The 13,328-nt window shown below is 38.2% G+C and overlaps 1 protein-coding gene across 5 annotated transcripts in view; it reads right to left on the reverse strand.

The window, feature by feature from the left end:
- Positions 1-13,328, reverse strand: part of CDC14B (cell division cycle 14B) — a 90,523-nt gene that overhangs the window by 14,060 nt on the left and 63,135 nt on the right. For all 5 annotated transcript variants that reach the window (XM_069476310.1, XM_069476309.1, XM_069476314.1 and 2 more), the window contains 5 exons: positions 10,181-10,268; positions 9,663-9,893; positions 3,994-4,132; positions 3,666-3,825; positions 2,915-3,012 (listed from right to left, as the gene is read on the reverse strand). In XM_069476310.1, the coding sequence (XP_069332411.1) occupies positions 2,915-3,012; positions 3,666-3,825; positions 3,994-4,132; positions 9,663-9,893; positions 10,181-10,268 (716 nt within the window). The remainder of the gene's footprint in view (positions 1-2,914; positions 3,013-3,665; positions 3,826-3,993; positions 4,133-9,662; positions 9,894-10,180; positions 10,269-13,328) is intronic.

The following is a 13,328-nucleotide window of genomic DNA, read 5'->3' on the forward strand; positions in this document are numbered from 1 at the left end:
GGGTGGTAGCTCCTTACAACTACTGCACTTCCAAATGGTCACCTGGGTATATCTGTGGCCAAATACAAAAGGCGCCACTGAGTATTTCCTGTGGACTGATTAAGGTGGCAAGCACTGACTTAGCTTACTACATCATTTTTATTGTTGACCTCATCACCAACATAATTAAGAGCTATGTGCCAGGCACTTGATACAGTGGGAAAAGGGTAGACTCAAGATAAAATCTAACCTCATCCTACAAGTTATACCTACACCAGCTTCCCACAAAAATACCAAATCTACTAATACTAAGATTACAGGGGCTTAATATTTAAATGAAATTGAATAAATGGCCTAGGAACACTACAGAACCTTCCTACAAATCCCAACCTTCATTCCAGTTACTGATTCAACTGTTATCTTAAAGGCAGAATGGCCTGAATGTCCAGGTATCTGCATTACAGATTTTTATTTGCGCCTCTAGTAAAGCTCATGGCCTAAGAATTATTTTCTATTGCAGAAACATACTCCCATTTCTACTGCACTGTTATGGGAGACTTCGGGGATTTTGCCAGGGTAATTATGTCTCCATTTTTACCTTATTCCCGTCAGGATGCAACTCCACTCTTCATATTTCATTTAACATGAACAAACCTAGCAGAAATGATCAGTACACAGAAGGATAGGCAGCATGGCTCAAGTTATATCCATTTTAGCACAGACAATATACTTGCCATCAAGTTCTGAAGATCAGATCAATGTCATGGTGCTATGTGATTTACTGTCTTCTCAGTAATCAGGATCAGACAGGCTCTCTGAGAAAGTGGCTGTTTTACAATTTCTTAAAACTTTAACTCTCCCCAAATATTAACCATTTATAAAAGAGAAACCAATAATTGGAATAACATTTTATATACTATACCTTTCTCCTAAGAATCACCTGTATTTGTATATTTCTCACAAACTTCCCCTTCTTGAAACTACTGTATTTTCTTTCTTTCTTTTTTTTTTTTGAGATAGAGTCTCACTCTGTCACTAGGTCTTGACTCTTCGGAAATGAGCGTCACGTAATTTGAACTCTTCAGAAAACATATTCTCATATTCTCAGAGAGTGACTTGAGGAAATTTCCTATAAGCCTTAGTTAATAAGAACCTTTGACTAAGCAGAACTAGTATCCCCTGACTTCCAACATGACTTTTGAACAAAAGGCAACAAAATATTGAGGAAAAAACTGATGACGCAGATTCTGAAAAACAACATAAAAAACCTGAGCAACCCACAGAAGCATCAGTTTCCTAGGGTTTCCAATGTAAAGTGTGGTCCCTGGACCAGCAGGATCTGCAACACAGGGAAGCTTGCTAGAAACGCAGCTCTCAGACCCCACCCCAGACCCACTCATAATAATCTGTAGTTTAACGAGCGCCCCAGGTGACTCAAATGCACAGTGATGTCTGAGAAGCATTGCTTGAGGGCACTACCTGCTGCTTTCATCATGTCCAGAAATAGTTTCAGATGATTCTATCATATTTCTAAACAAAAAGAACCATTAAGGCTTTAGATAAAAAATTTTAATGGAAAATAAATCTGCTTTGGAGCTAAATAAATGATACAAAAGGCACATTTTTTTTTTTTTTTTTTGAGACAGGGTCTCACTGTCACCCAGGCTAGAGTACAGTAGTGTCATCAAAGCTCACTGTAACCTCAAACTTCTGGGCTCAAGCGATCCTCCTATCTCAGCCTCCAGAGGAGCTGGGGCTACAGGTGCATGCCAACACGCCCAGCTAAAAAAGGCACCATTCTTAAAGCAGTCCAGTTGACTGAAGTACCACTAAGCTGCAAAAGAAGGCTTAATAAATGCCTATAATCAAAATTGATGCCCTACATTCACATGGCACTTAATATTGGAAAACTCGATTCTTTGCTTTGGGTCTCTTAAGAACTTCACAGGTGAGCAATCCATGATGACACATGCTTATGTGTAATTCTACCTCAGAATTTTTAGATTATGAAGAGATACCAGTGAAGAACCACTTTTAATTAAAAACAAAGCCTGATCTCTGCCAATATAAATGATTGATTATATCATCAATTCCTGACCATATTACAAGATACTTACTGAATAAAATGACCTACCTCCATCACTCCCCTGCAAAAAAAGAGGGCTGGGAATTTGGTGCGCCATAATAAAAAGGGAAGTAACCAGAAGGAAGAAATCCCACGGCAAAAGTGGGAGCATCTACTAGAGAACAGCCTAGAAAAAAGCATAACGGCCATATAGGCCATGATCCTATGTATTTTCCTAACAATCCTAGATGTTCCATGAGGTTGAACCCAAACTACAAGAAAATACATGTAGACATATATACACTCAATAACTAAAATACTTCCTGTTCTCATGCCAAACCTTCCTCTGTGATTTGAAAATAATCTCCAAATTAAAAAAAATACAAAAATATAGTTTAGACCAGTTCATTGTTGCCCCAAAACAATATAGCACCATTAAGCCATCATGTCGTACTAAATTCTACCATATTAAAACAAATGATCTGAAATTTGGCAAATTTAAAGAAATTCACCATTTTAATAACTATGAACAAGTTTGTTGTTCTGGGCTGGACATCTGCTGTCTCTCTGGAGGATGTCCCATGCCGATTATCTGAGGAGAAAAAGCATTCCTAATGTCGCCCCCCCCGCCGCCCCGCGCCCCCCCCACCTACAAAGGCTCATGAGGTTATATACGATAGAGGACACGATAAACAAAGGACAACTGAGAGCTTCCAAGGCCAGCACCCCTGTGTTTCCAATAACGTCACCATTTCAAAGTAACATAAAGGGCATCCAACTAGGGAAAAAAATATACAGGAAAAAATGCTCACAAAGGACCCCACACATATCTTAAACTTCATCAACCACTACAAAGGAAACCAGACTCACGTGAGGGGAATAGCGTTTGTTTTTGATTGTCTTCTGCTTTTCAGGGCCCGAAGTCTATCACCTTGTGTCACTCCATTGATTTCATCGTCATCACTGTACTGTGTAAGTAAAAAAACACTGAGCTAATGATTGAAGTTGCACTTATTAATGCAGCAAAGCATACCTATCCATATAAACACACACGTAAACACGGACATACAGACACTTCAAGTTTCTGCAGAACTCTAAAGCATGTTTCTCCTTTCGAAATCAAGCTACAGGTCACATTTCGAGACATCCAAGTTGACTTACACAGAACCCAACAGCGCTCTCGTTATAAAACATACAGATAGTGAAGAGGCATATGGGCTTGCAATTGTAAAAACATTCTATTTAAAATTTCACAATCCACTTACCACCACTTAATTTAGTACTGCTCCCCCCTAAATTCTTAGTTCTTTAAAAGTTGTCCATGTTATCAGCTGTTGTGAAATGGGACGAGGGGTGAGGGCCCGGGAACACCTAGGTCTACCTAAGAGCTGACTTCACAGACCTCTTTTTCCTACCCATGCCAGTTTTACAGACACACAACCTTGTTTTAACTATTTTGACTAAAAAGTTCCTAGACAGGGTTATAAATATAAAAAACTGTGTGACGATAATCCCTCAAAACGTGCTTTATTATTTTCACCTACAGTTTTCTCCACGCCCTAAAAGGTTCTCAGCAGCATTTAAAGCAACAACAACAGCATGACCAGAATGGTTTGATTACCGGTTCGGGTTCTGGCTTGTCTTGGTTCCTGATCCCATTTATTGAAATGTCATCAACACCAGAGAGGAGTCTGGAAAAGGCCGCTCCGTGTTGTCCATTCTCCTGCCCACTTAACTTTTGACGAAAATAGTCACCTTCCAGCCAGAGGCTTGCCTGTTTCCTAGAGCATTTAAATGACATCAAAATACAGCTTTCTAGAAAGATATACAAACAACTATTTCCTCCCAGACTGTCTGTTGCTACTGGAGACTAAGGAAAATTCCACTTCCCATCGGTTTCCAGACCCCCGTGTTTACTGCAGACTTACAAAAGCCTTCTGTCTACTTACATCACCAAAAATTGTTGCTGAGGCCCAATCACTGAGCCAGGTCTACAGATCCTGATCCACGCAATGGTCTCAGCTGCTGTCATCTTGTAATGCTTCATGATGTAGCAGGCTATCAGAGTGCCTGTGCGACCAAGGCCGGCTAGGAAAAGAAATCAATGAAACCTGGTCTCATGTACTCTAGAATTTTGTTGGACAGGTATAATTTTTTTTAAAAGGCTTCCTATTATTCTGTGTCCCTCAACAGTGGTTCTCAAGGCTGGTTACATACTGGAATCACCTGTAGAGTTTTAAATATACTCGTGCCCAGTCTCATGCCCAGAATGCAGATTTAATGGGTAGGCAGCACAGCCTGGACATGGAGACTTCTAAAATCCCCCAGGGCATTCTACGTGTAGCCGGGACTGAGAATCATCTTCTGAGCATGATGTGCAGTAAGTGCAATGTTTTCTGCCCTGGGTGTTTTGGGAAAATGGTACCACCATCTTTCCAAAATCAAAAGCTCAAAATCTTACACTTACTACCACATCCAATTAAATTTTCTACTCATCTGTTATGTCCATTTTCACTCAGGTTTTTTAATAAACTCTTAGTCCTGTCCTCCTTTCCTCTAGACTATTACCTAGACTATTATCATTACCTCTTGTGAGGGTTAATTTTATGTGTCAACCTGGAGGGAGTTTTGGGATGAGATTAGCATTGAAATGGGTGAGCTTTCAGTAAGCACACTGCCCTCCTTAATTCGGGTCATCCAATCAGGCCTGAACAGAACAGAAAGACCAACCTTCCCAAGCAACAGGGAATTCAGCAGACAACCTCCAGACTTCACCTGCACCATGGCTCTCCTGGGTCTCTAGGTGCCAGCCCACAGTGCCTATTTTGAATTCACCAGACTCCATATTTGCGTGAGCCCATTTCTTTAAATAAATCTCCCACACATAGGCATCCTGTTGGTTTCGTTTCTCTGGAGAAGCCTCACTAACAAAGATTTGGATCATGAAGTGGGGTGCTGCTATAACAAACATGTAAAAATGGAGAAGTAGCTTTGGAATTGTAGAGGTTGGAAGAGTTTTGAGACACGTGTTGGAAAAAGCCTCGATTGTCTTGAGAGGACTGTTGACATGAAAGATGATTCTGGTGCAGTCTCAGATGGAAATGAGGAGTGTGTTACTCAAAACTGGAGGAAAGGCAATCCTCATTATAAAGTAGCAAAGAAATTGACTGCATTATGTCCTAGTGTTTTATGGAAGGCAGCATTTGTGAGTGACAACCTTGAAGGTTTAGCAGAGATCTGTAAGGAAAATGTTGAAGGTACAGCCTTCTCCTTACTGATTAAAGTAAAATGTAAGGGGAGAAAGAGGAATCGAAGAAAGAATTGTTAAGCAAAAGGGAACCAGGGACTAAAGATTCAGAAAATTCTCAGCCTATACATGCTGCAAAAAATTAAGAAAGCATATTCTGGACAGAGCATCAAGTGTGAGGCTGGACAATCACGCCATAAAGAGATTACTCGTGGATTTAATCACCATCTCAGCAGAAGCCAGGAATAGAGATGGGATTATACTAGTAGAGACACTGCCAGTTTGGATGAAACAGGACAGACATGGAATGAAATAAAGGAAGGCTTTTAGATTTCTGACAGTAGAGCTACCTGGGTGCATACATGCCTTGTCCTTCATGAAAAGGAAGCATGGTCCCAAAGGCAATTCAGAGATCCACAAGGCTCTCCATGGCCACCAAGTCACAGAGCACATGGGCCCAGGGGCAAGGCTGTCTACTTCTGGGTTTCATAAGGTGGGGCCAGCTCCACTGGCTACAGTGAGCCAGGCTGCCCCTGACCGTGGCATAGAGGGCAAAGCCACTACCCTAGAGGGCAGAGCATCGAGCCAAAGAGGCTTATTCTCTAGACTTAAGATCTAATGGCATTTGCTTTACTAGGTTTTAGACTTGATTGGGAGTCTTTCTTCTTTCTGATTTCTCCTTTTTGGAATGAGAGTTGTCTATACTATGCCTGTCCTGCAATTACATCTTGAAAGCACATAACTTGTCTGGTTTTGCAGGTTCACAGCTGGGGAGGAATTCTGCCTCAGGATGGATCATACCTCAAGTCTCACCTATGCCTGATTTAGATGATGTTTAGATGAGACTTTGAACTTCAAGTTGATGCTGGAATGGGTTGAGACTTTTGGAGGAGCTGAGAGGGGGTGAAAGTATTTTCAATGTTAAAGGAACATAAATTTGGAGGGGGGTCCAGAGAGCTGAATATTATATACCAAATTGTGCCCAACTGACCCTCCCAGATCCATGTTAATGTTCTAACTACCAATGTGTCCATTATTTGGAAATAAGGGCCTAAGGAAGTAACTGAGGTTAAATGAGGTCATCAGGATGGGGCCCTAATCCAACAGGATTCCTTATTAAAAAAGGAAGAGATACCAGGAGTGAGGGCACACAGAGGAAAAACCACGTGAAGACACGAAGGCAAGGCAGCCGTCTACAAGCCAAGAAGCAAGGCCCCACCAGAAACCAACCCCGCCGGTATCCTGATCTTGATACCTGCAGTCTCCAGAACTGTGAGAAAATAAATTTCTGTTGTTTAAGCCATCCAGTCTGTGGTATGCCCTAACAGATTAATACACTTCCTAACGAATCTCAATTTTCACTGCACAATCCAATTTTCACACTTCCACATATTTCTTCCCAAAACAAAGATCTAATCATACCAAATCCTTTTCAGACTTTTAATTGGGTGAGTCCTCCAATCTTGTTCTTATTTTTCAAAATTGTTTTCGTTACTCAGCATCACTTTAGATTCCATATGAATTTTAGGATGATATTTCTATTTCTGCCAAAAATGTGAGGATTCTGATAGGGATTATATTGAGTCTACACATCCCTTTGAGTACTACTAACATGTTAACAATATTAAGGCACCCAAATCAGGAACATGAGATGTCTTTCCATTTATTTATGCCTTCTTTAATTTTTCTCAAAAATGTTTTACACAAGTCTTTCATCTCCTTAATTTCTAAATATTTTTTTTGATGCTATTGTACATGGAATTGTTTTCTTAATTTCTCTTTCAGATTGTTTATTGTTAGGGCATAGAAACACAATTGATTTTCACCTGTTAACCTTGTATCCTGCCACTTTGCTGAATTCATTTACTAGTTCCAACAGGTTTTTTTACGTGGAATCTTTAGTGATTTTTACACATAATTATCATCTGTAAACAGAGATAATTTTACTTCCTCCATTCCAATTTGGATGTCTTTTCTTTCTTTCTTTCTTTTCTTTTTTTTGCTGAATTTCTCTGGCTAGAACTTCTAATACTATCTTGAATAAAAGTTGCAAAGCTGGGCATCCTTGTCTTGTCACCAATTTTAGAATAAAGGTTTTAAGTCTTTCACTATTCAGTATGATGTTAGCTGTGGGCTTTTCATACATGGTTTTTATCATGTTGAGGGTAGTTTCCTTCTATTCTTAGTTTGAGTGTTTTTATCAAAAAATGGTATTGAATTTTGTCAAGTGCTTTTCTGAATGGAGATGATCATGTGGTTTTTGTCCTTAACATGCTGTATTATACTGATTTCTTTCACATGTTGAACCATTCTTGCAGTCCAGGGATAAATCCCACTTGGTCATGGGGTATAATCCTTTTACTAAGCCACTGAATTTGGTTTGCAAGTATTTTGTTCAGGATTTTTGCATCAACGTTCTTAATGGATATGGGATACTGGCTTGTAGTTTTCTTCTCTTATAGTGTCTTTATTTGTCCTTGGTATCAGGGTAATTCTGGCTTTACACAATGAGTGAGGAAGTGTTCTTCTCTCTTCAACTTTGTGAAAGAGTTTGAGAAGGACTGGTGTTAATGCTTCATTAAATGTTTGGTACAATCATCAGTGATGCCATCATGTCTAGGGTTTTGCTCTGTCAGGAGGTTTTGGATTACTGATTCAACCTTCTAATTATTAGTCAGGGGTCCATTCAGATTTTCTGTTTCTTCGTAATCTAGTCCTAGGTTTTGTTTATCTAGGAATTTGTCCATTTCATCTAGATTATCCAACAATTCTTCCTTTCTTCTGCCTGCTCAAATCTGCATTTGAATTCCTCTAGTGAATTTTTCATTCCAGTTATTGTATACTTCATTTCTATTTCTTTTTTGTTCACTTTTATGCTTCCTATCTTTTTTATTGACATTTCCATTTTGTTCATATATCATTTCCTTGACTTTTTCCATGTTTTCTTTTAACTCCTTGAGCATGTTTAAGATAATTGTCTTAAATTCTTTGTCTAGTAAGTCTACCATCTGGTCTTTCTCAGGGACAGTTTTGGCTGATTTATTTTTTTCCTTTCAATAGGCTATACGTTCCTGTTTCTGTACGCTTTGTGATTTTTTCATTGAAAACTGAACATCTGAACATTCTAATTGTACTTATATTTTATTTATAACTACAAATACTGTTGTAACTCCAGAGGTCAGGGTCTCCCCCTTCCCCAGGGTTTTTTTTTTTTCTATGTTGGCTTTTCTTAATGAAAATATATTCCTTGTCTTCTTAATTAACTATCTAACAAGAGGAGAAGAGTTAAATAAATCCTAGTACATTCATGCCATGTTTTAATTTCTGGAAATGTGGTATAACAACTTATATTATTGCATAGTCATTCATCTATGTACAAAGCGTTTAACAGGCACTGTTATAAATGCTGAAAATACAGCAATTTGTAGTCTCCATAGAAAGACAAATCTCCTATGTTCTTACTTATATGCAGAAGCTAAATATTAAAACCAATTGATCTCATGGAGACAGACTAGAATGATGGTTACCAGGGCTGGGAAGGTAGAAAGAAGAGGGGGATAAAGAAAGGATGGCTAATGGGTGCAAAAATATAATTAGAATAGAATGAACAATATTTCGTAGCACAACAAAGTGACTATAATCAACAATAAGTTAGGGTATATTTTAAAATAACTAAAAGTAGAATTGGAATGTTTCTAACACAGAGAAATCTTAAATACCTAAGGTGACAGATACCCCAATTATCTTGGTTTGATTAATTCACATTGTATGCCTATATCAAAACATCACACGTACCCTATAATGATATACAACTATTATGTTCCCATAACTAAAAATTTAAAAAAAATTTTTTAATTAAAAAGGGAGAATATAGTCTCCATAAAGACAAGCTCTTGGGGTCTGCCCTACTCACTGATGTATCCCAGAACTTACCATACAGTAGGCACTTGATAGATATTTGATGAATAAAGGAATGCATTTCAATGTGGTAAGTCTTTGTAGGGTTACTTATGAAAATAATTTATTATACTTCTCATATGAAATTAGGGCTTTATTTTTATTTTTTTAATTTTTATTTATTTTTTAGAGACAGAGTCTGGCTCTGTTGCCCAGGCTAGAGTGCAGTGGCACAACCACAGCTTATTGTAACCCCAAACTCTTGGGTTCAAGTGATCCTCCTGCCTCAGTCTCCCAAGTAGCTGGGACTACAAGTGTGCACCACCACACTCAGCTATGAATTAGGGTTTTAAAAGCATTTTTTCAAAAATAAAGGTATTTTAATGTATCCTAACATGTAATCTAAATGAGTATGGTGTAGTTTTTATAGATATATTCACACATGTATACCATTCTTTAACCCTAGGAACATACCTTTACAATGTACTGCAATGGCACCCTCAGCATTTTCACAAATATCCAGAAATTCTTTGACAATGGCATCAGTAGGGGTACTGCCATCCGCAAAGAAAAGATCATGGTGATCGAAACCAGCATCCACAAAGCGTTTAGCATCATACATCCTTTTATTCAGACGAATAACGGTAGTAACATTGTGATTCTTAAAATATGGAATATAAGTCTCAGGAGAATGTTGGTGGTAACCTACATAAAGAAATGCACCAGATATTGTAAATGCAGAAAGAAAATAATAGTTTCACCTGTAACTGGGTGACGACAGAATCTAGACTGGGGATTGAATACCAATTTGATTATAACTGTAAAAAAACAAAAAGTTAAAATGCAGGCAGAATGATGTACGATATGACCAAGTATGCTTAAATAATTCAGACTTAGCCAAGCTTGGTTTCACTCTTCAGCCTCTTTCAAAAGAAAATACTGGATGGTTACTTTCAATAACACAACTAAATTGGCTCCATAGTTTTGCATACCACTTTCAAGTCTGGATCTTGTATGAGGTCCACAGAAGGCAATAAATCGGTCTGGTATTATCCAATTTAAATCTCCATTTTCTGCTTTCTGCAAAGGGAAGACCAGCACAATTCATTTTTAGACTTAATCTCCCCCCTACCTCTCTGCTCAATATTGAATCTCTGATAGACTTCAAATCTACTTGCTTTAGCAGAAAATCTGTTTATACATGACCATGAGACTGGAATCTAAAATTTGCCCTGCAATGAGGGAAGAATTAGTTCCTAATATTAGGTCCTAATCACCTTCTTTTAACATTGTTTCTTTTCTAGGGTAGTCAGCTCTTGGAGAACAGAACCAACTGCTGCCGTCCAAATACACTAAATACTTGGTTATTTTATCTGAATAAGTTCTCAAACTTTTCCAGTATGAGGTATCTGGAAACTTACCAGTTTTCCTGAATGTCTACCTGGTTTCCAATAGGAGCAATCTTAACTCCTTGAACAAAGGAGAAAAAACTATCTATTTAGGCTTCTGGCTTCTCAAATACATACTTATCTATTTATAGAGGCACAGCTTTCCATCATTTTTCTAACTATTTAATAAGGGGACCAATCAAAAAAATCTCACTAAACCCACCAATAAGACCATAAATACAAACTGATAAGTACAACAAGTTACTTCCTGTTATTAAGTCCTTTAGATTGAGTTACCAATACAATTATAACATAAATATAGTTCAAATTTAACAACAATAGAAACATATCTTTTAATGAAATGGATAATAGAGACTTTTAATCAGAAATTGGAGACTTTTGATAGTGGAGAAGGAAAGAATTAGTGATAAAGAAAAACCTAGATAAATTAGCTTTACAACTGAGGTGTTTATATGTGTACCAAAAAAGGACTAAGAAATAAACTGAGTTTCTTGAACATCTACAGGGCCCAGGCAGGTCACCCAAAATCAGTTTACTTGATTTAATTATCAACATGGGGAACTAATGTGCCTATGTTGCATGATAAAAGATCTAAGCGGGAATGAAGACAAATGTTGCCAGATGTTCAGTTTTTGAAGTGAAATAACAAATCTGTAGTTTTTAATACGAAACCTGTGATTAGATACTGGCAACAGCTGGCATCATAGATTAAGATACATCCTGAATTCAGAGAAGTTAAAACAGGGGAAAAATGGGCACCATGGAATCAACAAAATACACTAACCTCAAATTTCTAATTGCACTGTATAGGCTAAACAAAACTGGTCTGTGGGCTACCTCAGCACTTCCCTGTGTATCGATGCAGTTTCACTGGACAGAAAAACATTTGTAGGTGTGCTCCTGCTACTCGCCCAACCCAGACCCTCCAATTTCTACGGCAGTAAGAGGGGAGCGATTTATCACCCACTGAGCTACACTGAAGGAACAAACACCAACTGGCGTTTTTAGTCGTTTTGCATACCTAAATAGAGAAAGTATTTTATTTTAAATGTTTAATTTTATAAAGAAAAGCACCAAGAGGTATTAATAATTTAGTTATACTAAATTATTATAAGATGATAAATATATATCTTACTTTAGCAATGGACTGCTATTTCAGAGAAGTAAAGATAGGCTGCAAAGAATCCTGCAATATGCTTTTACATCTTTGGTACATCATAGTAACAACTAATTGTCCGTATTAACTCAATTCATCAATAAAATAGTTCAGTTATACTTAAAAGTTTGAAATAATAGTTACTTTAGAAATTGATAGTAGAAAAAAAGAGTTATCTGAGGATTCAAGATACTACTGCATGAAGTGCTGAGGAATCACTCTCCAGCATGAGAGAGAAAGTCTGCTCAACATAACTATAAGGATAAATAACAAGAGTCTACAAAACTTTTCTTGGCTGGACAAGGCCTTTAGCATCTTACTTAGTATCTACATAAAGGATGAAGCCACAGAATCAAATTATTTATTCTTTTAAAAAAATACACTATGTTGAAAAATGTAGAACTCAACTATTTGCCTATTTGTAGAACTCACCAGGTTTTGCCTGCCTGGACTTTCCACTCACCCCATCCCACCTTTAAAAAATTTTTTGTCTAGATGGTTTGATAGGGCTGACACAGGAACCTTAGGCTCCGGGGAAGGTCAGAGAACTAAGGCTGGGCTAGGCATGGTGGCTCAGGCCTGTAATCCTAGCACTCTGGGAGGCGGGCAGATTGTTTGAGCTCAGGAGCTTGAGATCAGCCTGAGCAAGCGCGAGACCCCGTCTCCACTAAAAATAGAAAGAAATTAGCTGGAAAACTAAAAATATAAATAGAAAAAATCAGCTGGGCATGATGGCGCATGCCTGTAGTCCCAGCTACTCAGTAGGCTGAGGCAGTAGGATTGCTTGAGCCCAGGAGTTCGAGGTTGCTGTGAGCTAGGCTGATGCCACAGCACTCTAGCCAGGGTGACACAGTGAGAGACTCTGTCTCAAAAAAAAAAAGAGAGAGAACTATGGCGGGCCAGAGTATTCCATACCCCTCCCCTGCCAAAGAACACAGGCTGTTCAGGAATAGGCACACGGTCTAAGCCAGGCTGTGAGAGGCATTCACAGGTCTTCTGCTAGAGCTAAGATTATTCTTTTTTGATTACTTTGCCAAACTGGCAGATCAAAGCTGTTGGTGGCCATTTCTTAACACTACTAGAGAGGGCTGGCCTGAGAACAAAACCAGCTTCATTCCAATTTCTGATACATGGTTGAGGGTCATGCTTGAAGCCACACCGGCTCCTGGACTTTCAATTTATGTAATCCAAAAAGTTTTCCCCTTTTAAGTTGTTCATGTTTACTGTCTATAACTTGCAACAAGAAGTATCCTGAATTAATACGAATAAAAGGTCGTGATACAAACAAAGATATTTTCCAGAGGTAATCAGATGTATAAACACTATTCACTTCATCATACCCTATCCTAAGGGCTTTACAAACAGTATCTCACTTAATCGCTGTATGATAGTTATCAATACTAAAAAATATTTAAACTGAACATTATGAAGAAGGCATAGGTGCACACTCCTTCACTCTGGAACCAAGCATCAAATATAGAAATCAACACTAAGAATTGGGACTCAAGAAACAGGAGTAAGAAGGTGAAGATGACTTTTTTTTTACTCCATAAACATCTAAAGTGCTTTCCTTTT

Source organism: Eulemur rufifrons, chromosome 7 (assembly GCF_041146395.1).
Source record: "Eulemur rufifrons isolate Redbay chromosome 7, OSU_ERuf_1, whole genome shotgun sequence".
Taxonomy (NCBI): domain Eukaryota; kingdom Metazoa; phylum Chordata; class Mammalia; order Primates; family Lemuridae; genus Eulemur; species Eulemur rufifrons.